At 45.7% G+C, this 26,767-nt stretch overlaps 1 protein-coding gene across 5 annotated transcripts in view; it reads left to right on the top strand.

Moving 5' to 3' along the window:
• The window catches only part of CDK15 (cyclin dependent kinase 15), a 105,257-nt gene that overhangs the window by 34,546 nt on the left and 43,944 nt on the right, over positions 1–26,767 (top strand). For all 5 annotated transcript variants that reach the window (XM_089330061.1, XM_051849290.3, XM_089330060.1 and 2 more), the window contains 3 exons: positions 4,471–4,594; positions 7,165–7,285; positions 23,384–23,477. In XM_089330061.1, coding sequence (XP_089186187.1) covers positions 4,471–4,594; positions 7,165–7,285; positions 23,384–23,477 — 339 coding nt within the window. The remainder of the gene's footprint in view (positions 1–4,470; positions 4,595–7,164; positions 7,286–23,383; positions 23,478–26,767) is intronic.

Here is a 26,767-nt window from a genome sequence, read left to right as displayed (position 1 = left end):
AAGAAAGGGAAGGAAGGTGAGAAACAATAACCAAGAGGAGTTCAGCCAGAAGTTAATGACTAACCGGGCATGACGTAGAAAAAGAGGGGGCCTAACACGACTGCCTTTGAGCTTGGTTGACCAGGAGAACTCTAGCTCTATTAACAGAAGTAGGAGAGGCTGGTTTGGAGAGAAAGAGGGAGTCCTGTTTTAGATATGCAGAGCACCTAATGAAGATGAGATGTCCAAAGGGAAGTAAAGGAACAGCAGGCCACTGGAGAAGAGACTGGTGCTCCGGTTGGGGGGTATAGGAGCTGGAAATGTAGACTTGAGGGAATTAGCACACGGGGTTTGATGGCCAAGGTAGGAGGGTAGACAACCAAAAGAAGAAAAGGGAAGAGGACTGATGGTGGCCTGTGACCACCGGGAGCAGGTGGCTGAGGGGGACTGAAGAAGCAGTTGGTGGAGCTGAGGAAGCTGGCCAGATGTGACCTCCAAGGTGATAGGGAGGCAACAGCTGTGATCGGGGTGCTCCCGTCTTCAGTGGATGATGGAGAGCAATGAGGAGTTCACAGATGATGGTGAGGAGGAAGACATGGCTGGATGGCATGGAAATCCAGGGACCGGGGCTTTTACTTAAGGATAAAGAAGTAATGGTTTTAAAGTGATCTTGGGGGCGCCGGTGCTGTGGCATAGTGGGTAAAGCTGCCACCTGCAGTGCCGACATCACATATGGGCACAGGTTTGAGTCCTGGCAGCTCTCTGCTATGGCCTGGGAAAGCAGTAGAGAGGACCCAAGTCCTTGGGCCCCTGCACCCACATAGGAGACCCAGAAGAAGCTCCTGGCTCCTAGCTTCGAATCGGCGCAGCTCTGGCCGATGCAGCCAATTGGGGAGTGAAACAGCAGATGGAAGACCTCTCTCTCTCTGCCTCTCCTTCTCTCTCTTTGTAACTCTTTCAAATAAATAAATAAATCTTTAAAAAAAAAAAAAAAGAGTGATCTTGGATAATGGAGAGGCCACTTACTCCCCAACCTTGCAGTGAAAAATAGCATCCACTTGATACTACTTCAGGGAAGCAGGGAGTTCAAGGTGTCATTTAAGGAAGGAACTTCCAAGAAAATTCCCAGTAACTTAAGCAGTTTTAAAAACAGGACTGAGGAGTTCAGCCTGAACAGTGACAAGGTTTGGGAGCCAGAGGAGCAACAGATACTGAGTTAAACGACAGGAAGTGCAGAGCAGACAGGGGCTGGGCTCATGGGGGTGTGGGGTTGGCATGAAGTGTAAGAGGCTTATGCTTGCAGTAGTGACCAAGGAAGCCAGGCTGGGAGTCCCAGCCAGAGCTGGAGCCCCCTGCTGGGTGCAAGGACTGGGGTTTCCCTACAAGGGCTTGGCTGGCTGATCTGATTGTTTTCCAGGCGCTCCTGGCCTAGATGGCAGCGGCCCAACCGGATTATTTGCTTACTGAACACCTTATTGTGTGGGAACCAGGTCTAAGCCCTAGGGTAGGGCAAGCCTCCCTGGAAAGAGTCACCCACGGTAGGGCGGGTTTGGTGCTGGCTGAGAAAACACCAACGGTGTTTTGAGGGAGTAAACAGGGAAGCCCCTGAAGCATTGAGAGAGGAAGGTACGCAGGTTGTGAGGGAAGAAAGTGCGGGGGTGGTGAGGTTGGTCAGCTGAGCCCCAGTGGTGCACCACTTAAAAATGGCAGAAAGAAAGCGATAGAGCCGCAAGGTGGCCTGTGGTGGGTGGGCAGGGCCAATCAGCGAGTAGGGTCTGCACTGCAGGCATGAAAGGCTTTTCAAAGCGACCCACTAAGAAATTCCATCTCTGACCCAGCTAGCCCGCTGGCCTTCCCTGTGTCTCTTAATGTTTCCAGTGTTTTCTCCAGTGTCTCAGGGTGATGTAGATGTAGTGGAATCATGCAGGTTTGAATTTGAGTCTTGGCCATGACTCTTCATGGATCTGTTTTATTTTTTTCTTTTACTGATGTATTTATTTATTTGAAAGGCAAAGTGACACAGAGGAGAGGCAGAGACAGAGAGAGAGAGAGATCTACCATCCACTGGTTCACTCCCTAATGGGACCCAAGCACTTGGACCTTCTGCATTGGCAGGTGCATTGGCAGGAAGCTAGATTGGAAGTGGGGTCTAGACTTGAACCTGACCTTGATATGGGATGCCAACATTGCAAGCAGCAACTCAACCCACTGCACCACCCCGCAGGCCCCACACTGGTTTTCTTCTCTTTATACTGAGGACAAGCATGTCTTCCCCAGCACTGATGTCCTCACTGGTCCTCTCTGCTGTCCCTCATCTGTCTTCATCCGCCTCTTTCCTCATCTCTGTCTTGGGGTCTCTGGGTCCATATTCTTGTTTCTGACAGAAGGAATTCAAGGCTCAGATGCACATAGAGGTCATCAGAGAAGCAAGACTTACTTGCATGCAAAGTCCAGGTACACATTCAAGAGAGACTTGCATTCAGTGAGGTTCAGGCCATCCATCTCTTTATATGAACTGGAGGTATAGGGTGTGAATTCTGAGGCAGGGTTTACTTGAATATTCAGAAGGGGCGGGGTTTTGAGATAGGACTGCTGCCTATTTTTTGTGCTTTCTTGGAAATCTCAGAAATGTCATGACATCAGGCGCGTGATGGGAGTGGAGTGTCGGCCATGGTAGTTTTATTAGAATGATCTTATAATTAGCTAAAGGTCATGGCAGGAAGGCAGCCAGCACTATGTAGGTTATTTTTAGCCATTGTTGGCTCCCAGCAAAACCTCAAAAACTGTAGTTTTCCACTACACAGAAGGGAGGGAGGGTTTGGGCTCGGATGGTAGACTGGGCCGCAGTGCAGGTGGGGCTGCAGCGGTAGGCTGGTGACCTCAGCTCCTCCTTGCTAGCTACCCCCTTGCCTATATCAGTTTTGCATTGAAAACCATATTTCAACACATACTATATAGTACTTTATCTTTTACCTAGAATTTAGTTGGCTCTTTATCTTGCCTTTTCCCTGAACATTTGTGTTTAGAACTAATTGGAAGATTTAAAGGGCAGTAACGAAATTTTGTACTTTGGTAGCTGAGCGGTTTGAGGAATGATCAAATGAACAGTGTGCGTGATTGAAGCACCAGGAAGTGTTAGGGAGACTCGTAGAACCAATGAACAGCGGACGTGGGATTCACAGGAAATTGTCCGCTTCCTTAAGTGGCTTTGTGACCCTGAAGTGCACACTGCGTGGAACCCACACAGTCACAGGTGCACCGTGGAAAGGAAACTTCCGGCTCGCATGGCCCGTGTTGCTCATGAACTTGGCTCCAGGTCTCTGCTCTGTTGCTCTCTGTCCTAGCATCCTGAGGTTCCTCTCTCCAAGAGCCCATGGGGTCGGGGCGGGGGTCGGGGGTGGAGGTAGGGGGGTGGATTGATCCACACAGCCCTGCATCTGCCATTTTGCCTGTGTCCTCACGAAGGCTAGGGCTGGCTCTCTCTTTCCTAAACTGCCGGAACACGTTCTCAGTTGGCATAGCTCTTTGTAAACACTAATGTTGCCGTTTGAATTCTCATTTGCCAGTGGCACTGAAAAAGAGCAGAAGACACTTAGAACACTGAGCTTTCTGTCTTTTTCCTCCTAAGCTTCTATATTGCTGGAGACCTGGTCACATCTTCAGCTTCCGTGCTTCATAACCACATGAAACATTTTATAATTGGAACCCAGAATGTATTTTTCCTGTTTCCCCCTCCCCCCACTACCACCTCTCCTCTCCTTGCCGCGCCTCGCCTCTCCCCTCCTCTCCCCTCCCCTCTCCTCTCTTCTCCTCTCCTCTCCCTACTGTTGATTCTTTATTTTCCTTTGATTTTTTTTTTTTTTGGAGGAAGAGAAACTCCTAATCTCTTTTGGTCTCTCTTTCCTGTTAATCTGTATGTATGTTTCTCTTGTTTTCAACTTTGAATGTAAGACTTTAAAAACAGGTTTACAAAGATAATGATTCCTTTATTTCCTAAAACCACCTAAGGATATATTTCCCGGTCTGGTCTCCTTGTGTTGTGTTTTTAAAAGGGTTTCGTATCAGAGCCTGGAAAACTTAAACAGTTGTAAACTTTAGAATCTCATTTCCAGGTCAACTTTGATCTTATATGCCAAGTCCATCAGTGGGGGCAAAAATTAAATCTTTCACATCTAAATCAATAGCTAGTGTTCCAACGGAGACTTCAAAGTTCCTCTTCAGATTTTTAAGGAAGGGTAATTCCTCCAGTATCAAAGAAAGGAGATATCAGGAAAAGCCAGCCTGTCTTTGTTTAGGACATTAGTCGAGTTACTTGATTTTTCTTGTCCTTTTTTTTTTTTTTCCTCTCTGAATGCAAAATCTTTTTTGGGGGGGAGGGTGTCTCTCAAGAGATACTTTTACTATAGTGTTTCAAATGACTGTTTTTGATTTAGAGAGAAATCAACACATAGTGGCTCAAATCTCCTTAGCTATGGTGCTCATTGCTTCCAGCTTTTCATGTTTCAACTTCTGCGGGGCCTGGCATATATCCACCACCAACACGTTCTGCACAGGGATCTGAAACCTCAGAACTTGCTCATCAGTCACCTGGGAGAGCTCAAACTGGCTGATTTTGGTGAGTCCCCCTCGGGTCTCCTGCTGGGCTGCGAACAATGCTGCTTTTGTGTGCTCTTGTTTAAAGCTTTGGCTGGGTCTGGCCTTTGAACACTGGCGGGCCTGGGAATGTGAGACTTCCTGAGGGTATCAGGCTACGGAGCAGGAAATGGGAGGCAAGAAGCAGAGTGAGATGGGTGCTTCCAAGGAATCCATCAAGGCCCAGCCTGGACAGATGCCCCAAACTGGGGCACCCCTCCAGCCCCCTTGTCATTGTTGGTACAGAGACATTTATAGAGTGAACTGAGCTCAGTAGGCTTCCTAAATCTGAGCGCATACATAAATTCTATCAGAACAGATCAAGGTTATCCCAGAATGGCAGGATGAAAAGGCTAACTCCAGATGGGAGCGTGGACTCCTGCAGGAAAGACAGCTCAGGACACCTGCTCCCGGGGCCTGCTCGTCTGTGTGAAGGTTACTGTGTGGAATCCTGAAGCTCCCATTCCTATCAAAGAGCTTTCCTCTCGGTATCACGGTCTCTCTCCATTTTAACACTTACCACAGCTTGTAATTATATTCGCACACAGACACACCCGTGCATATATGTAAACACATAGAACTGTATGCATAGTCACGCACACACAGATATCTGTTCTGCAAAAAGTTCATGGGAAATGGAATGAAATAGAAGAAGTTTATTTCGGTGCAAACATTTTTGAAATTGTGCAAAGAGTCTTCAGAAACTTCATGAAAAATGTATATTATTTTAAAAGACTATGCATGGATTTCAAATGCTTTAAATTTTTATTTATTTCTTTCCATTTTATTTGAAAGACAGTAAGAAGGAGAAACAGGGAGATCTCCCATTCCCTGGTTCACTCCCCAAATGCCTGCAACAGCCAGGGCTGGGCCAGGCTGAAACCAGGAGTCCAGAACTCCATTCTGATCTCCCACGTGGGTGACAGCGGCCCAAGCATTTGAGCTATCACTTGCTGCTTCCCAGGCTGTGCATTAACAGAAGGTTGGAGGCCAGCGCTGTGGCATAGTGGGTAAAGCCACCTCCTGCAGTGCCGGCATTCCATATGGGCGCCAGTTCAAGTCCAGGCTGCTCCACTTCTGATCCAGCTCTCTGCTATGGCCTGGGAAAGCAGTAGAGGATGGCCCAAGTCCTTGGGCCCCTGCACCCACGTGGGAGACCCAGAAGAAGCTCCTGGGTGCTGGCTTCAGATTTGCAGCACCTCTAGCCACTGCGGCCAACTGGGGAGTGAACCAGCAGATGGAAGACTTCTCTCTCTTTCTGTATCTCCTCTCTCTGTAACTCTTTCAAGGAAATAAAGAAATCTTTAAAAAAAGAAAGAAAGAAAGAAAGGAAGCAAGCAAGCAAGCAGGAGGATGGATTGGAAGCAGAATAGCCAGAACACAAACCAGGCATCCTGCTATGGAATGTGGGCATCCCGAATGGCAACATAACTGTTATATCAAACACCCACCCCCAAAAGTGTTTGTACCAAAATAAACTTATTTTTTCATTTCGTTTTCCAGTGAACTTTCGGAAGTACCTCTGTGTGTATATGTAATGATTTTGTCTCCTCCACTAAACTGTGAGCATTGTGAGGGCGGCCTGGGTCTGCTTCTGCTTAGGATTGCATCACCAGTGCCTGGTACCAGAACAGGAGCTCAGTACATACCTGTTGCCACGCCGGTTCCATGGAGGCTGAGGAACCGCTCCTCTCGGTTTGGCACATGTCAAATGGTGATCCATGGCTGCAGTACTGAGTTAGTACAGAACTGAGTGAGTTCCTTCATCCTAACATGCAAACACTTAACACGCCTTTGTCAGTTGTGCGTGTCTATGAAGGTTTCCCTGACCACAGATCATCCGATTCTGTGAGACAGGCAGTCAACCGACCCAAGTACTCCGATTTTGCAGAGAAGCACCTGAGAGAAACTCACCTCGGCTTCTCCCGAACTAATCTGGAGCCATTCTCCCCTGCCTCTCTCTACCAAACTAGGGGATCTTGAACTGTTGTGTAGTCATGAGCTGAGTTCAGTCACTGCCACAAAGACCCCAAATTATTGAGGGGCACCTTGCTAGCAGCTTAACTTTGTCTTGCATAACAGCCCTGACCTAAGCAGCCAGAGCATTTGTGATGGTCTTGGGATATCTTGGCCTGGGTTCCTTCCACCACATGGCTCCAAGGCACTAGGTCATTCCTACACCAACATATTTCAAGATGGCTGCCCTCCTCGTCACAGTCCAGAGAATGAGAGAGAGAAGCAGACTGGCTAACCCCTCCATGAAGGGCATCACTCAGCACCTTCTTTCATGTCATGTAGACAAGAACTTGGTCACCTGACCACACTGAGCTGCCAGGAAAGCCAGGGCTAGCTGAGAGCAGGCCAAGAGGGAGAAGCCTACTTAATGAAGTAGCATACGAGGGTCAGGATAGCCGAGTCGTTCTGCTGGGAGCACCCAAGTGTGTGCACTATTTTTGACATGTTGCTAACCTGTCAGTTATCCTCTCCCTCATGATGGTGCCTCCCCCAGGAAGGCCCAGGACATTAGAGTCTGTGCTTTTCCCCTTGGGACAGGTCTTGCTCGGGCCAAGTCCATTCCCAGCCAGACGTACTCTTCCGAAGTGGTGACCCTCTGGTATCGGCCTCCTGATGCTTTGCTGGGAGCCACTGAGTATTCCTCTGAGCTGGACATATGGTAAGAGCTATGCCAAGGACGTGCAGAGAATGTGGGTCGTCCCATGCATGAGGGTCGCTTTCTCACCTGGATGACATGTTTAACAGTAGTTCTAACGATGACGATCACTAATATTAACATAGAGAAACATAAGGTGCTTTCAGATACATCTCATTGGATTTTTGCAATCATTTGATGACTTTGTTACAGTTGAAGAAGCTGAGACGCAGAGCAGTGTTGGCCAAAGCCCCTCTGACCCCAGCGCTCTTCCTGCCACCCTCCTCCTCCCAGCTCCCCTCTTCTGTCCTTGGCCTTTTCTCCTCCTTGACTCCTTGTCCTCAGAGAAGCACACCTGCACCTCCAAATCATAGTGCGTGCGCACAATCACACGTGCCCAAGCAGTTCAGAGCTGGGTGCAGAAGCCATAAAGATCAAGATTTGCAATACTTGATTTTCATGCCAATTTGATTTTTTTTAATATTTATTTATTTATTTGAAAGCAGAGTTACAAGGGCTGGTGCCGTGGCTCACTTGGTTAATACTCTGCCTGTGGTGCCAGCATACCATATGGGCGCCAGGTTCTAGTCCCAGTTGCTCCTCTTCCAGTCCAGCTCTCTGCTGTGGCCCAGGAAGGCATTGGAGGATGGCCCAGGTGCTTGGGCCCCTGCACCCACATGAGCGACCAGGAGGAGGCACCTGGCTCCTGGCTTCGGATCGGTGCAGCTCCGGCCGTAGCGGCCATTTGGGGAGTGAACCAATGGATGGAAGACCTCTCTTTCTCTCTCTCTCACTCTCTCTCTCTCTCTCTCACTGTCTGTAACTCTACCTGTCAAATAAGTAAATAAAAATCTTATTAAAAAAAAAAAAAAGAAAGCAGAGTTACAGATAGGCAGAAACACACACAGAGAGAGGTCTTCCATCCACTGGTTCCCTCCCCAGATGGCCACAGTGGCTGGAGCTGTGCCAATCCAAAGTCAGGAGCCAAGAGCTTCCTCTGGGTCTCCCATGCAGGAGCAGGGCCCCAAGCACTTAGGCCATGTTCCACTGCTTTTCCAGGCCAGCAGAGAGCTGAATTAGAAGTGGATCAGCCAGGACTTGACCCGGTGCCCATATGGGATGCCGGCACTGCAGGCAGCAGTGTCACCTGCTATGCTACAGCACCAGCTCCACCAATTTGATCTCTAATCAATATCCTGGCTTCTGTTATCTTCAAAAAATCACATATCTGTTTTGTTTGTGTATTTTTTTTTTTTTTTTGGACAGGCAGAGTGGACAGTGAGAGAGAGAGACAGAGAGAGAGAGAAAGGTCTTCCTTTGCCGTTGGTTCACCCTCCAATGGCCGCCGCGGCTGGCGCGCTGCGGCCGGTGCACCACGCTGATCCGATGGCAGGAGCCAGGTGCTTCTCCTGGTCTCCCATGGGGTGCAGGGCCCAAGCACTTGGGCCATCCTCCACTGCACTCCCTGGCCACAGCAGAGAGCTGGCCTGGAAGAGGGGCAACCGGGACAGAATCCGGTGCCCCGACCGGGACTAGAACCCGGGGTGCCGGCGCCGCAAGGCGAAGGATTAGCCTATTGAGCCGCGGCGCCGGCCTGTGTATCGTCATTTTAAAAATGAGGGTAATTGGGGGCCAGCGCCGTGGCTCACTTGGTTAATCCTCTGCCTGCGGCGCCAGCATCCCATATGGGCGCCGGTTCTAGTCCCAGCTGCTCCTCTTCCAGTCCAGCTCCCTGCTGTGGCCCGGGAGTGCAGTGGAGGATGGCCCAAGTGCTTGGGCCCTGCACCCACATGGGAGGCTGGAAGGAAGCACCTGGCTCCTGGCTTCAGATCGGTGCAGTGCCGGCCATAGCGGCCATTTGGGGAGTGAACCAACAGAAGGAAGACCTTTCTCTCTGTCTCTCTCTCTCACTGTCTATAACTCTACCTGTCAAATAAAAAAAAATCTTTAAAAAAAAAAAATGAGGGTAATAAATTCCCCCATCAGAGTTCCATGGGACTGCAGCGCAACTCTCAGAAGCAGAGAGGTGCTGTCAGTGGCACCGTATCGCCGGGAGACGCTCAGATTGCTGGGGCCCACAGTGAGCCTGGGATCTCGGGTCTCGCCTGTCTACAACAGTGGTAGTCAAGATCTGGATCTGATTCCTGCAGATAGCCCAGTCATTTGAGGGCCACAGGTAGATGGCGTGTGTGGTGACCTTACAGAACCAGCAACTGGCAACCTCAGAGGTAATGAAATCTATGGACTTCTTACAATGCCTTGGAAGAAAGGGTTTATATAAACACAAAGCCCGGTTTTTAAAAGCCCATAACAAATTGAAAAAGGAAAGAAAACAGTGTCCTAAGAAGGCTTTGCAGACATTTTCCTCCAGTGAGTCTGGAGTCACTGATTTCTGATACCCGGTACCATTTCTGGAAATATCACCTGCTAGTCACAGCCCTGTTGCACCTGTCAGCTCACACAGCCCTGCGCTGTCACTTCAAAGGCCTTCAGCAGGCTCCGGCTCCCTCAGCTCGTAATGATGTCTTCCTGACAGTGCTCCACAGGCAGAGTGAAACTTCCACCCATCAATTTCAAACTGTGTTTTATTATGGAATATTTAAAGCTTTCAAAAACACATACGATATATTACATAGATCAGTGATCCTCAACCAGGGGCAATTTTGCCCCCCAGGGAACATTTGGCAATATCTGGAGAGATTTTTTTGGTTGTTGTCATAGCCACTGACAATAATGGGTACAGGCCAAAGATCTACTGAACATCCTACAATGCAAAGGACGGCTCTCCATAAAAAAGGTTTATCCAAGCCCAAACGTCAGTTGTGTCAGGATTGAGAAAGATGATGTAGATTAGGAAGCAAAATAAAGTGAATTCTGTAAACCCACACCAGTGTAGCAACCAGAAACACTGTGAGACAGACTTGGGTCCCTTCTCCATCAACCTGTCCCTTTAGCACCCCTACCAAGGGGCTTCTGCTAAGTTATCATTACTCTTCCTCTTGATATTTCGGCCATCAACACCTTAACCCTCTTAAAATAATATTTTTACATTTTATATGTAGTCTAAAAAATATTTGTTTCACCTGTTTTCCAGCTTTTATATGAATAGTATTATATCTTATTTAGTCCTCTGTGGCTTGCTTTTTTCACTCAATCTATTTCTAAGATTCATCTGCAGTGCTCTATGTAGCTATAATTTCTTGCCTTTTGATGAGCATGTCAGTTATCTAGTTTGATTTTTGTTTTGTTCTATTTGTTTCTGGTATTTTGAACAACTCAAAATTTATACTCAAGAATTTCTCTGGGGGACAGGCATTAGGCATACCAAGTTAAGCCACTGCTTGCAACTCTTGCATCCCATATTGGAGTGCTAGCTCCAGTCCCAGCTGTTCTGCTTCCAACCTAACCTCCTGGTAGCAGCCCAAGTATTTGGGCCCCTGCCACTCTTGTGGGAGATAGGGATGGAGTTTCTGGCTCCTGGCTTCAGCCTGGCCCAGACATGACTGTTGAGGTCATTTGGGGAGTGAACCAGTGGATGCAAGATTTCCTCTCACTCTCTATTTCACTCTGCCTTTCACATAAATAAATAAACCTCTTTAAAAAAAAGTCTCTAAGCTACTTACTTAGGGGGTAGATTTACTGTATCCCAAGGTATGTGAATACTGAACTTCATAAAACAGTACTAATTTGGCTTCCAAAGTGATTGTAGCAGTGGACACACCGGCAATGTGTTATGGTTCCTTATTCACATCTACACCAACTTTGTCACGTCAGATTTCTTAATTTCTGCTACTCAGGTGTGTAGAGCAATATCTAAATTTACATTTTCCTCATTATTACTGAAGTTGGACATCTTTTTAGTGATTATTTCCCATTTGTGTTCCCTGTTCTGTGAAATACTTGTGTCTGTTCAATTTCAGTTGGCTTCACTGTCTCTGTCTTCCTCCATCTCTGTCTTTCTTTATTGACCTACAGGAGCTCTTCACAGTCCTGCATACTAATCTTTTATCAATTATGTGTACAAGTAGCCCCTCCCAGTTCAAGGCTTGTTTTCATATCTTGATGTTATCTTTTTCAACACGTTTAATTTTAGTATTATTCACATATCAGTCTTTTCTTTTATGGTTAGTCTTTTTTGTTTCTTGTTTTAAAATCATTTCTTTTTTTCCTAAAGTTAGAATATTATCCAGTGCATTCTTTAAAAGGCTGTAAAGTTTTTCCTTTCACTTTAATTGTATTTATTTATTCCTTTGAAAGGCAGAGACAGAGATTGACATAGAGATAAAGATAAAGATGGAGATGGAGATAGTCTTCCATCTACTGCTTCCTTCCCTGAAATGCCTTCAACATTCAGGGCTGGGCCAGTCCAATGCTAAGAGCCAGGAATTTAATCCAGGTCTCCAGGTACCCAACTACTGGATATCACCTTCTGTCTGCCAGGGCGCACACTGGCAAGAAGCTGGATCAGAACCAGAACTGGGCCTCAAACCAAGCCCTCCAGTATGGGATGTGAGCATCCCAAGTGGTGTCTTAACTGCTGGGCCAAATGTAGTACCTCTCCTTTCACTTTAAATCTCTATTGTATTGAGATTGACTTTGCATCTGCTAACTAGTTGTCTCACCTCAGTTCTTCAGTGATGGGCCATGCCAAATGTTAAATGTTAAGTTCCCAAAAAAGCATAGATCTGACTCTAGGCTCTCCTTTCTGTTCCACTAGCATCAACCTATAACAATGTCACTGCTATTCATTTCTATAGGCTTATAGTAATAGTTGCTATTTTGTAGGACAAGTCTTTCCACTTACTTCAACCCTTTCCTCAGAGTATTTTCCCTTCTAAGTTTCCATATAAACTGTAGATTCAGTGCTTCAGATTTCATGAAAGATCTTAGTAGCATTTTTACTGAAACTGCATGGAAATTATAGAACAATTCAGGATGATTAACATCTCTATTGTATTGTCTTCCAATTTTTGCACATGGCTTTGCTCCATCTGTTTGGTGCTTCTTTGATGACTTTCAGTAAAGTTTTATTACTTTTTTTCCTGAGGTCTTATCCATTGACAGCAAAGGTTCTTGCAAGTCTGTTTCATTGTCTGTTATTTCTTTTGGTTGTTGCACATGCCTTTTTTTTTTTTTTCAATGTGTGTTGAGTTGTTTTTAACAGGCAGTCATATGCTAATTTGCCTTGGAATTTATTTAAGGGATATCTTTGAGGCCATGCACATGATGGTTTCCTCAGAGAGAATTTGGTGAAGCCAGGTATGCATTTTTTAAGAGAACTTTATTATTGCACTTGACATAAGTGTTGGTCTACCACCTAGATCTTGATTTCTTTATACCATTCTATACTAAGAAGAACTAAACATTTTTGAAGAACTGTTGCTGTGGATTCATTCTGAGAGAAGTGTGGTGGGGGCAAGAGGTGCAGAGTCACCACACAGACACACAGACACCGGGAGTCTGGTGAAAGTGGGCTAGAGGGGAGCAGTTCGCAGTTGATACAGCAGCTTATATAGCCGAGGCAGCCAATCCAGTCAAGGGGCGGTTTATGCTATAACCAATCACTACCTGTTGCCAGGCAGGCTCCTGTGCCAGGTGGGTCCCGAAGCCATTTCCTGAGTAATTGATGCTCGCTCACCAGTGCCATCTTGGCACAGCCTTCTCACTCCACCACAAAGCGTTCTGATTCTAAGGCTGGTGCAGGAAAGTAGAAAATAAGCATGGATGACTTCCTAAAGAGATCACAAAACATGGGAAGCAATTTGAAGAGGCTTCCATTGGCCAAATCTGAAATAATTTGAGCAAGAAAGTAAATGATAAGAGCAATGCATTTTTTTAAAGATTTATTTATTTTTTTATTTGAAAGGCAGAATTACAGAGAGACAGAAGCAGAGGCAGAGAGAGAGATATAGGTCTTCCATCCACTGTTCACTTGCCAAATGGCCACAGGCCAGGAGCCAGGAGCTTCTTCCAGGTCTTCCGTGGGTGCAGGAGCCCAAGCACTATGGCCATCCCAGGCCATAGCAGAGAGATGGATCAGAAGTGGAGCAGTCAGAACTTGAACTAGCACCCATATGGGATGCCAGCACTGTAGGCGGTGGCTTTACCCGTTATGCCATAGCACCAGCCCCGAGAGCAATGCATTATAACCCATCACATAAGATAAGAATACAGAACTCCATACTGAAACTAGCTAGCTAGAGAGCTGAGAAAACACCTCCTAACAGTAGACTGCAACTAGTAAAGGGAGAAGAAATGACAGTTTTAGAAAAATCACTATTTTGCATTCGATTTAGTAGTAATTGGTTGAAACCAGAGTCACCAGTACAAAACTAAAAGAGAAAAAAATAGATGATCAATAAGACATTTCCATGGTCCCAAAGTACCTCTTCATAAAGAAAAAATAGTGACTTGACAGTAGAGAAGCTTTTCATCACACCCAACTGATTAAACTTGATATTCTGAATGATGGGACCAATGTCCTGTGCTTCCTAATATGATGCACTGAGAAGATTACAGCATCATTTATGTGACATTCTTTAAAAAGAAAAACAGTATAACCTGTCTCTAATCATGAGAAAGCACTAAATAAACCCAGTTTAAGAGATAATTCTTTTTTTTTTTTTTTTTTTTTGACAGGCAGAGTGGACAGTGAGAGAGAGAGACAGAGAGAAAGGTCTCCCTTTTGCCGTTGGTTCACCCTCCAATGGCCGCCGCAGCTGGCGCACTGTGGCCGGTGCATCGCGCTAATCCGAAGGCAGGAGCCAGGTGCTTCTCCTGGTCTCCCATGCGGGTGCAGGGCCCAAGCACTTGGGCCATCCTCCGCTACACTCCCGGGCCATAGCAGAGAGCTGGCCTGGAAGAGGGGCAACCGGGACAGAATCCGGGGCCCCGACCGGGACTAGAACCCCGTGTGCCGGCGCTGCAGGCAGAGGATTAGCCTAGTGAGCTGTGGCGCCAGCCTAAGAGATAATTCTACAAAGCAGCTGGCCTACACTCTTTAGAAGTGTCGAGGTTTGGGGCCAGTGTTGTATTGCAGTGGGTAAAGCTGCTGAGTGCAATGCCCGCATCCCATATGGGCACCAGTTCAAGACTGGGCTGTTTCACTTCTGATCCAGCTCCCGATCCAGCTCCCTGCTCATGCACCTGGGAAAGCAACAGGTGGTGGCCTGAGTGCTTGGGCCCCTGCACCCACGTGGGAAACCCAGAATTCATGATTCCTGGCTTCAGATTCACCCAGCTCTGGCCATTGTGGCCATTTGGGGAGTGAACCAGGGGATGGAAGACCTCTCTCTCTCTCTCTCTCTCTCTCTCTCTGCCTCTCCTCTCTGTGTAACTCTGACTTTCAAATAAATAAATAAATCTTTTTTTTTTTTAAAAGAACGTTATTGGGACGTTAGGTAAAATTTAAATATGGACAGTGGATTAAGTGATACTGATATTGTTAAGTTTCCTGATTTTGATAATTGCACTGTTATTATGAAAGAGAATGCTTTTATTCTTATAAGATTTTTATTTATTTGAAAGGCAGAGTTTGAGAGACAGAGACGGAGAGACAGAAAGCAAGGTCTTCCATTGCTGGTTCACTTCCCAAATGGCCACAATAACCAGAGGTGGGCATATCCAAAACCAGGAACCAAGAGCCTCTTCTGGGTCTCCCACATGAGTGCAGGGGCCCAAGCACATGGACCATCTCCTGCTGCTTTTCCAGGTGCATTAGCAGGGAGCTGGATCAGAAGTGGGGCAGCCAGGACTTGAACCCATATGGTATGCTGGCGCCACAGGCGGAGGCTTAACTCTTTATGCCACAACACCAATCCCAGAGAATGCTTTTATTCTTAGAAAATACCATCATATGTATTTAGGGGTGAAGAGCCATGATATTTTCAATGTGTTCTCTAGTGTTTTAGCAAAAAATAGAATAATGAAATGGAAGTGGCAAAACATTGACAATGGACTAATCTGAAGGATTTAAGAGTTTTTTCTATTCTTAATGCAATTTTTCTGCAAGTTTGAAGTTATTTCAAAATTGAAAGTTGCCTAAAAAACTGAGAAAATCTCATTTTTCACCAAGTATAGCATAAGACACAGTGTCCTAATGCATAGTCAATGTTTGTAATTATTTCTTGTGTTTGAGATAAATGTGTGTTTCCTAATTCTTGGGTACAGGTTATTACACATTTTCAAAAATTCAAGGCTGTTCATTGTGTTATTCAAATCTTTATATCACTTTGATCTGTCTAATCTCAACGAAAGGTAAGTTGAAACCATTCACTCTGTTGTTGATTTGTCATCCTTGCATCCAGTTTTGCTTTACGTACTTTGAAACTTTTCATTAAGTGCAAATAAATTTCATACTGTCCATTATTCCTTCATGCATGCTGGATCTTACTTGTGGAACAGCTGTTCCTCTTCCTGAAGTGCATCTTTTCAGATTTTCTGTATATGGGACTGTCGGTGGTGGGAGGACTCTCTCGTTTGTGCTTTCTGCAGATGAACACTCACTGCTGAAATGTCACTTTGCTGAGCACAATTCTGGATCGACACTCCGTTTCCCTGGAGGCCTTGAAGCCCTACTTCCCGTCCTTTGTCTTCCATTTTGGCTGCTGGGAAGTTTGCTGTAGCCTTACTGCCTGCTTCCGTAGGTTCCTTTTCTCTGGATGTGGGCGAGTTCTCGGCCTCTGCAGTTACACAGTCCTCACTAGGAGGAATCGGGCGTGGGTTTCTTCTTCCTTACCCTGCTCAGTGTACACCTTGCTGCTTTCATTTATGAATCCATGCCTCCCATGACCTCTTTCTGCAAGGTGCCTCTATTCTCTTCCATTCCGTCTCTTTCCAGAGCTCCAGTGCAACACTTAGACCACATCCTTCTTTTATCCATCTTAGTCTCTCCTTTACGTTTTCCATCTCTCTGTTTGTGCTATGTTCTAGGTAATTTCTTCAATTCCTCTTAACAGCTAAGTTTCCATTAAACAAAGCATCACATTTTTATTGCATTTACATAAATATATGTTATTCCATTGATAAATGTTTCGTGAATTTAACCTTGAATAATGACGACAGACAACAAAAAAAATCATAGGTTTAAATTCTTGTCATTACTCGCATTCAGTCGCCTTTTATTGTTGTTTGCCTAGTAAAACTAAAGTAACATGGAAATAGAACAGTAGGCATTTTCCACTGAATTTACAGTATCTTTTGTTCACTCTCAAACTAATTGCTGGATATCAGATGTTTTCATTGAGAGTGCTCTGCCTCTCTCTGTTTTCTTTTTTTTTTTTTCTTCCATCTTAGAATGATAGGAGAAGTGAGTAGGGAGCATTCTAACTGACAAAGAAGGAAAAGAAAAAGAATCCGATTCTGTAAGGCCAGGCAACCCCACAGGTACAAAGTGAATGGTTTTGCAGGAGAACATTAGTGGGTTCATCTTAAAAAAAAAAAAAAAAAAAAAAAAAAAAACACTTTTAACAGTTAGTCCAAGGACCTCCTGTTCACAGGGAGGCCTGGCAGTGGCAGGGTGGGAAGGCAGCCCAGGGCTCCAGTTAATCATGAAAATGTACAAGTAGGGCAACTGGTTATTCCCAATGCTCGCAACTTATTTATTTATTTATTTATTTTTGTTTTTGTATTAAACTACACATAGCAAAAAAGTACCGTTTTTAGCCATTTTCAAGTGCAGAACCGAGTGGCATTCAGCTCATTCCCATTGCTGCATACCCGTCCCCACCATCCCGTCCCCACCATCCCTCTCCAGAACGTCACAGCATCCCGTACTGAAGCCAGAACTTCCCACTTCTCAGCCCCTGGTAGCCACGCTCCTGCCTTCTGTCTGTCTGAACTGGACTATTCTAGGTACCTCCTCTAAGTGGAGCCATCCGATCCTTACCCTTTCATGTCTGGCTTGTTTTGCCTAGCATCATGTTCTCAAAGGCTCGTGCACGTTTTAATGCCGTATTCTTAAGAGGAGCTATTTTGATTCACAAGGTCCTCTATGCAGCACTGGCTTCAGGCGGCTGCTACATTAGGACTTACGGAAACTTAACCCTGCCGGAGAGATAGTTCCCGGTCAGGTTTCTTGCTGCAAGCTTCCAAATATAAAAAGTGGCTCAGGGAACAGCAGATGGACACATCTTGTTACTGCCTTATATCGTGCTGTTCTGAATTAATTTCAACAGTGAAAAATGAGAGTCTGATCCATTTCTCCCAACATTTTTATATGCTCCTTGCACCTCTGAAAAGCCTCAAACCCCTGAGATCATCCCCCCTACCTCCTCCCCAGGGATTGCCTAAGGAATCTGAGGAATCTTCTCTTCTCCTACAGAAGAATTTATTCATGCTCAGAATAGAGAAAAAGTTAGGAAAAGAGCCAGAAAAAGCAGAAACCATGTAAGCTGTTTCCTCTAACTTGACTGACGAACCACAATTGGATAATAAAATGACCCAGCACGTCGTTTCTTTCTGGAAGAAGTCGGTGTTTGATGCCACCCGGTCTTTTTTCCCCCCTGTGTGTGAAGTTCCCTTGCACCTACCTAGGCTACCCCAGGGGTGTCTGCACCGAGCAGAAATCCACTGAGAAGCCTGAAGACACGGAGGGTAAGAAGAGCCACCGGAATGAAGATGTAAGAACAAAACAGAAGAATAAAAGGAGATAGGAGTTGGTTCCCCATCTGGACCTCAATGTTCAGAATATTTAAAATGTTTGCTTAAGGCTAGTCTGCGGTGGGCAAAATAAATGACAGGCACGTGACTTGTATTCTTAAGAAACAAATAAGCAATAGAACCATTCCGGAAAACAAATTCACAAACAGGGAGATGAAGTGTGTAGCTTATAAAGCACAACGCATACACCTGGAAAACACCTTCTATATTTCACATGTAGATTTGTTTTGTTTTCGAGGTCCTGCTATTTATGGTACTTATAGATATTCTAGAACTGAAATACAACTGATTTAAGAATTTTGTGTTTTAAAGGCACACACACACACACACACACACCCCATATATACAGACTAGATTTGTTAGGTAAGGAAGGTTTCAACCTGCTCCAAAATGCAAATGGAGAATTTCAACCAAATAGTAGCATTTTATGTCTCTAACAAAACATCTTGTGATATTTTATGGTATTTGTATAATGGTCTGGGTGTTCCGGTTTTCACTAATACGTTTTACACAAGTTTGTGCACCATCCCGGTGGCAGAGAGGACAGAGGACTCTGAGAAACTGTGCAAAGGACCTTCTTCTTGGTTTAACACAGCCACCATACAAAGGACACCATGAACAGGCAGCAAGCCTTCCCTAGGCTCTGAAAGCTTGCAAGTAGGGAAAGTGGACCACAGGCCTAAACCTAGAGATGACTTTGCCTTTTTTTTTTTTTTTTTTTTTTTTTTGACAGGCAGAGTGGACAGTGAGAGAGAGAGACAGAGAGAAAGGTTTTCCTTTTGCCGTTGGTTCACCCTCCCCAATGGTTGCTGTGGCCGGCGCACCGTGCTGATCCGAAGGCAGGAGCCAGGCGCTTCTCCTGGTCTCCCATGGGGTGCAGGGCCCAAGGACCTGGGCCATCCTCCACTGTACTCCCTGGCTACAGCAGAGAGCTGGCCTGGAAGAGGGGCAACCGGGACAGAATCCGGGGCCCCGACCGGGACTAGAACCTGGTGTGCCGGCGCCGCAAGGTGGAGGATTAGCCTAGTGAGCCGCGGCGCCGGCCAGACTTTGCTTTTTGAACCTTGTTGGAAACGCCTTGAAGCCTTCTATAGTTTGAGCCTCTGGGATTTCTGGACGGTATTGGGGAACTAGATGGAGAGCTTGGTTCAGCTCTTTAAAGACCAGCACACTTCCATTTCTACTTTATAAACAAGTCACAAGACGGTTACATGTGTGTTTCCTACACACACGCTTCCAAATGAAGTGGCCTGAGGCTTTGCAAGATTACATGGAGAAGGCGTGACTGGGGTGGAGAGCACTTGGCGATACCATCGTCCTAACCATTGCACACTTGTCCATTACTTCTGTTCTCCTGCGTGCATGGCTTCATTTATACTTTTCATAGCTGTCGTTTTAGAGACAGGACTCCAAAGAACTCAGATGTTGAAATACAAATTACTGAGGAGCATTAAAGTGACAGTTCTAAAAGTTCATCTCAAGATGCTCTTGGCTAGGTTCATAAGTTACATTTGTCTGATCAAGATTCTTGTGTCTGGGGCAGGGGTTGTGGCACAGGAGGTGGAGCCCGCACTCAGGATGCCTACCTCCGGGGTTGGAATGCCTTTGTGGAGTCCCAGCTATACCATTTCTGGTCCATCTTCCTGCTAGTGCCCATTCCGAGAGGCAGCAGATGATGGATCAGGGACTTGGGTCTCTTCCACGCCTGGGAGAGACCCAGACTGAATTCCAGGCTCCCAGCTTTGGCCTGGCCCAGCCCTGGCTGTTGCAGGCATCCAGTGGGGGGTGAACCAGTGAATGGGTGAATGGAAGATATTCTCTCTCTCTCTCTCTCTCTCTCCCTCTCTCCTACTCTGCCTTTCAAGTAGATGAAAATAAACACAAAAAATTCTTGAATCACATATCAAGATGTCTCTTGAAAAGCAAGAATCAATGAGAAGGAAAAAAGATAGTCATCATATCCAAATTGGCTTTTTTTCAATTGAGAATAAAAGCAACTTGTTGTTTGAGGCAGGGAGATACCTACTTGTAACTTTTTGATATCTTTTTTTTTTTTCTTTACAAAATACAAAGAATAAGCCAGTTGATTAAGTTCAAACCTAATATTAGGTCATGAAAACAGTTTGTGAATTTTAACACAATAAAATACAGTTAAATTTCAATCTTTCTTTTAGTATATATTCTGTGTCTAAACCAGATACAAAATTAAAACATTATTTTTTAAACTTTATTGTCAGGAAATCTGCTTTCTCTTATATAATCAATGAAAAGCTAATTAAATAGCATGTATTGACAGTGAGAGTAAAAATTCATCATACATAATAAACACACATGCATACTATTAAAAATCATATTCAAAATTAACTTGAAAATAAATTTTTAGTAATATGGCAATCTATAATAAAATGTTTTACTTAAGTTTCCTTCTTTACTATGTCACACAAGAGTGGCGAAATGATTTAGGGAGTTCGCAAAATTATGTTTTATAGTGAAAGGCATTTGGGATAAAAAATTTTTTGGAAAATATTGGTCCGTGGGGATCATCTGTAATTGGTGACCTGAACCATCTTTAACACTCGAAAAATGTCCAACAATAAAAATGTGCATTATTAGAAAAATAAATCTTACTCCTTCCTATCCCTCGAGAACATGCCTTCAGTTTGACCACATGGGAAGGAAAATGCGTATTTCACACTATGACATCTACTTCAAGCTGGATCTTTCTGTGAAGTCCCACTGCATCTTACAGCAGGAGCCCGCCAGGCTGCAGTTGTGAGCACGCTGCCAGTGCACAAGTGTGAACATCAAAGGAGACAGCATCCACACTTGCAGAATGGTGTCAGTGCCGCGGGAGAAAACCCCGCAGACCAGAGGGCTTTTTTTTTTTTTTTTTTTTAACCCCTAGGAACCAAATGGTTGTGGAAAGGAGTGAATCAGACATGTTTAGCTACATTCCTTAAGCAGGAGTCAAAAAGTAAGTGAGGTAACTGCAAAGCCAGCTCAGGAGCCCAGCACCAATGACTCTTGGTTCTTCTACGGATTATTTTAGGAAATGCTGCATCATCAAATTCTGAATATCGAGAGTGCTACTGTGGGTAAACACAACACCGACGAGTCTGGGTCAAATACTGAAGAACGTGAAAAGGCTCTGGAAGTACTGCAGCCAGCTCGCTTTCCTCAGTGCTCCACATTTTTTAGCCTGTCCAGGATGATATATGATAAAACAATCTCCAACTAAATTTTCACAACTCTTTCAATAAGTATAACATAAATATTCTGGCCGTGCTGTGTTTTCTGTGTGCATTTAGAGATGGTGATTGTTAAAAATGTATTCTTATTTGGGGCCAGCGCCGTGGCACAGTAGGTTAATCCTCTGCCTGCAGTGCCGGCATCCCATATGGGTGCTGGTTCTAGTCCCGGCTGCTCCTCTTCCAGTCCAGCTCTGTGCTGTGGCCTGGAAAGCAGTAGAAGATGCCCCCAAGCACTTGGGCCCCTGCACCCGCATGGGAGACCTGGAAGAAGCACCTGGCTCCTGGCTTCGGATTGGCACAGCTCCGGCCGTAGCGGCCATTGGGGAGTGAACCAATGGACGGAAGGCCTTTCTGTCTGTCTCTCCTCTCACTGTCTGTAATTCTACCTCTCAAATAAATAAATAAAAAATATTTTTAAAAATGTATTCTTATTTGAGAGAGAGAGAGAGATTTATACAGGGAAAAAGAGATCTTCCGTGTGCTGGTTCACTCCCAAATGCCCACACCAGCTGGGGCTGGGCCCATCTGAAGCTAGGGGACCAGAATTCCATCCTACATAGGTGGCAGGGACCCAAGAACATGCGCCATCATGTGCTGCCTTCCAGGGTGCCCATTAGCAGAGAGTGGAATCAGAAGCAAAGGCGAGATTTGACCTTGGGCTCTCTGCTATGGGACGCAGGCATCTCAAGCGACATCTTAATTGCTGAGCCGTCGTGCCTATCCCAAACATTTAAAAAAATTTAATTGATACATATTTGTAGTACATGCTTAGGGGGTAACTTACAGGGTTTTTTTTTTTTTAATTTATTTTGTTAAAAGATTTATTTTATTTATTTGAAAGAGCCACAGAGAGAAGTAGAGACAGAGAGAGAGGTAGAGACAGAGAGAGAGTGTCGCTCCCCCTCTTCGTGGAGGAACGACACTAAACCCTGCCTGGGCTTCATATCCGAGTCACGGCACCATTATGTCGCTCCCCCTCTTCGTGGAGGAACGACACAGGACCCTGCGCTGTTCTTTCGTCTGCTCGGCCCTCCCCGGGTTTGCTGCTGGTTCTTCCCGGGTTGGCTACTATCCCTTCCACCTCCGTGGAAGGGCAGTTCCCCCTGGCCACATTCCCCACTTCCGCAGGGGAGCGGCACACCGCCGGCCGGCTTTCTCGGGGGCTGCACGGGTTCCCTTAGATGTTCCCCATAGATGTTCCTGGTGCATGCCGTCTCTCTCCTCCTTTATAGTTCTCCTCCGCCAATCCCAACTCGGCTGCCCACACGCCGAGTACGCTGCTCTCCTCCAATCAGGAGCAAGTCCTACAGTTTATTAGTTGAACTGGAGGCAGCTGTGCGGAAGCTGTTTACTTCTCTCCCAGCGCCATACTGTGGGAGAGCAGATGCATAGAATAAGTCTTAATTCCAGTAACTCAGTCTAGTCCGGGCTGCTCCCCACAAGAGAGGTCTTCCATCCACTGGTTCACTCCCCCAGATGGCCACAACGGCTGGAGCCATGCTGATCCGAAGCCAGGAGCCAGGAGCTTCTTCCAGGTCTCCCATGCGGGTGCAGGGGCCCAAGGACTTGGGGCATCTTCTACTGCTTTCCCAGGCCATAGCAGAGAGCTGGATCAGAAGAGGAGCAGCCAGGACTAGAACTGGCACCCATATGGGATGCCGGAACTTCAGGCCAGGGCATTAACCCACTGCACCACAGGGCCAACCTCTTTAATTTCCTAATGGTACATAAAATAATGACGCCTCTTACAATAATAGCATCCTTGATTCAATGAAAAGGGGTGTGCAGTATCAGGATTCAGTACCTTCCCCTCTTATAAAACCGAGAGCTCATGAACTTTAATGACCTAAACCATCTAATAACTATATGAGGGGGTCTTCAAAAAGTTCATAGAAATGTGTATTATGAAAAGGTATGCATGGGTTTCAATTTTTTTTTTACCAAAATAAACTTTTCATTCTATTTTTTTTTCTTTTTTTCTTCCTGTTCTTCCTGAAATATCTTCATACCGTGTTCCTAACCACTACTGACTGTTTTCCATTTTAACAAAAAGGTGCAGACAACTCGATTTTTTTTTTTTTGCCCCAGACTCTGTAGCATGTGGCCCCTATGTAACAGCTCCGGAGTGTTTCTCAGCAGGGAGCGCTCTGATGTTCAGTGTTGCACCCAGAGTCTCCTTGAAGGCGTCACTGACTCTTGCTTCCTGTGCCAGGGGCGCGGGCTGCATCTTTATTGAAATGTTCCAGGGCCAACCTCTGTTTCCTGGGGTTTCCAACATCCTTGAACAACTGGAGAAGATCTGGGAGGTAAGAGAAAAACGTCTCTTAAGAAAGAGAAGTACCTGCATTTTGAACTTTGAACTCAATTTGCGCCAGTGATCCTTCTGCTTTGAGATAGGGAGCCGCCTCTAGGTTGTGGAAATTGATGTTTGCCACAGGGATAAGCACCTTAGGAATGAGCGGTCAAGAAACCTGCTGCTTTCCCGTGACAGCCCAGGAATCCACCCCACTGGTGACGTCCGGTCTCCAGCTATTATTATTATTATCATTATCATCACCTTAACTCCCCAGGAGAATTTCTTGGGTCCCTACCTTGCCACCCTCAACTCTAATTCTTCCATGTGTTTACCTTGAATCTTGATCACCTGAGGATAAGACATTAAATTTTCATGGAATCCTGATAGAAACGAGAGACATATACTGTTTATCATGCTCATCCACAACCAAATTCCTAGGGTGTCACAATGCCTTTGTGTGTGTGTTGGGCCCCATTTCTTTATTCATTGTTTATCACTGCTTCACCTGCCCTTTCGTGTGCTTTGTTTTTATGTGCTTATATAGTACTATACTCATACTATAGTCATCTGCATAGTTCCTTTTTGGGTGACTTGTATGAGGCTGAAATATACGTGATATAAACTTTGCCATTTTAACTGTTTGTAAGTGTACAGTGCGTTGGCTTTAAGAAGAATCATGGAGTTTTGCCTCCTCCACTGCCACCATTTCCAGAACCTTGGCATCGTCCCAAAGAGCAGCTCTCACTCATTCAGCAGTAACCCGCCTGGTGCTCCAGCCTAGCCCCCCTGCTAACCATTCATCTACTTTCCATCTGTATGAATTTGCCTACTCCTCACGCCTCCTCTAAGAGGATTGTACAACATCTGCCTTCTGCATCTGGCTTGCTTCACATAGCATCACATTTGCAAGGCTCATGCAGGTTGAAGGATGTGTCAAGGTGATTTAAATGGGGGGAGGGTAGTCACTTCCTACCCTGGAACCTGCTCCTTCTCCTCTGCCTCAAATAAAAGGGACTTTGTGAAATCAAGATATTTTATAAAGATTAATCATAGACATTAAGTTTTCTTTATGAGGAAACATGGGGAACACTGGGAAACGGTCACAAACTAAAAAGGATATTTTTCAAGCCAAAAGACCTTTGTTCAAAACCCCTGCAAGACAGAGAAATGCTCTCTTCACATGACATCATCAGATACTGTGCCATCGGTGGGGCTGGAGGGAACCTGTCGCTCCCCCTCTTCGTGGAGGAACGACACAGGACCCTGCGCTGTTCTTTTGTCTGCTCGGCCCTCCCCGGGTTTGCTGCTGGTTCTTCCCGGGTTGGCTACCGACCCTTCCACCTCTGTGGAAGGGCGGTTCCCCCTGCCACTTTCCCCACTTCCGTGGGGGAGCGGCACACCACCGGCCGGCTCTCTCGGGGGCTGCACAGGTGTTCCCCTTAGATGTTCCCGTTAGATGTTCCTGGTGCATGCCGTCTCTCTCCTCCTTTATAGTCCTCCTCCGCCAATCCTAACTCGGCTGCCCACACGCCGAGTACGCTGCTCTCCTCCAATCAGGAGCAAGTCCTACAGTTTATTGGCTGAACTGGAGGCAGCTGTGTAGAAGCTGTTTCCTCCTCTCCCAGCGCCATATTGTGGGAGAGCAGATGCATAGAATGTCTTAATTCGAGTAACAGTCTAGTCTGAGTTGCTCCCCACAGGAACCTAAGGTTAAGACTTGGGAGTCAGAAGACGTGGCATGAATTCTGGCCACTTGCTCCTTAAATGAGTCTGCACAAGTGATGTAGTCTCCCTGGGCTTCAGTTCTCCCTCTGTAAACTGGGATTAGTGATAGTGACTTCCTAGCCTTGTTGTGAGACCAAATGCATCACAAGTTCTGTACACCGGAAGTGCTCAATAAATGTTGGCTTTCTTCTTCTCTCATATAAATTGTTGTAGGCAGGGGTTTCAATAACCTACGTGCTCATAAACGTTACCTGATGTTTAACCTAGTTGTTCCGTTCTGCATGTAGTCATGTCACTTCTTCCCCACAGTACAGGAAGCACAGTTAGCATTGTCTAGACCTCACCTTCCAGTGGCCTTCTGTACCCGCAAGGAGTTTTTCCTTGTGATTTAATCAATCAGGAAGCAACACTTATCGGACATTCATCATTGTGTAAGTACTTTGCACATTCTTATCAGAGGCCACAAGGCATGGAGAAAAGAAAGCATAAGAAGAAGCAAAATCTGTAATGTCAAGTGTTGTTCAGGCTAAGAGTCTGATGAGTAGAGCATGAGGAAATCATGTGAAATGAACAGAACCCACATAATACGTAAAAGGATGTATGTATAGATGGCTAGTATAAATAGCAATGTCGAACTAAGATGTGTAAGACCACTTGGAAAGGATACAAGTATATTTGGGTGTGAAGAGTTGTGTATAAACTTATTTTTTTTAATGTTCTGTACTATTTGAAAAAAACATTTATGTTACAGTTCCCTGCAGTTAGCACAGCCCCGGAAATCATAGGACAGAAAAAGTAGGCTAGATGTTCCCCAGGATCTGATAACTTTCTAGTTCTTAGTTCAAGTTTCCAGGATTGGCCTTAGTGACTGACACTGGGCTCCTGAAAGATGTTTTAAGTGAATCAGTAAGTGAAGGGATTTGGGCTTGAATCTGGACAGACAGTGCCAAAAAAAAACCAAAAACAAACGTGTCTGACAAGTCCTTCCCCGGCCGCCATGTTCCTGTCTGCTGCTGTCTTCCCCGCACCACAGTAAGTCAAAGGTGTATTTTGACAACTTTGTGTATGACAACTCATCACAAGTGTGAAACAAGTAAGCATGTGAGAAATAACATCCACCTGAAGTCAGGATTGGTGAGGTCCAAATGCAGCGCCCTCTTCAGGTGTGAGGTGCAGCGGGTCTTGTAACCAACCTCTCTGGGCCTCAGCATCTTGAATTGTGTTGGGTTCTCTGACTCTGTGATGCTGTGACTTCTCTGAGCAGAAGGTACAGGACATTGTAGCTCCGCTCTCATTTTCCATCATCATGCAAGGGCATTTCCAAAAGCTTATGGGAGATGGAATAAAAACATAGGTTTATTGTGGGGAGCAACTGAGACTAGACTAAGTTACTGGAATTAAGACTTATTCTATGCATCTGCTCTCCCACAATATGGCGCTGAGAGAGAGAGACCAAACAACCTCTACGCAGCTGCCTCATCAGTTTGATAAGCTGCAGGAGCTGATCCTGCTCCTGATTGGAGGAGAGGAGCATGCTCAGCGTGTGGGTAGCAGAGTTGGGATTGGTGGAAGAGG

This window comes from Oryctolagus cuniculus, chromosome 3 (genome assembly GCF_051225735.1).
Source record: "Oryctolagus cuniculus isolate XC-2025 breed Fujian yellow rabbit chromosome 3, ASM5122573v1, whole genome shotgun sequence".
In the NCBI taxonomy this organism is placed as follows: domain Eukaryota; kingdom Metazoa; phylum Chordata; class Mammalia; order Lagomorpha; family Leporidae; genus Oryctolagus; species Oryctolagus cuniculus.
The sequence above is the reverse complement of the archived record's forward strand: the minus strand, read 5'-3'. Positions and strand labels throughout refer to the sequence as shown.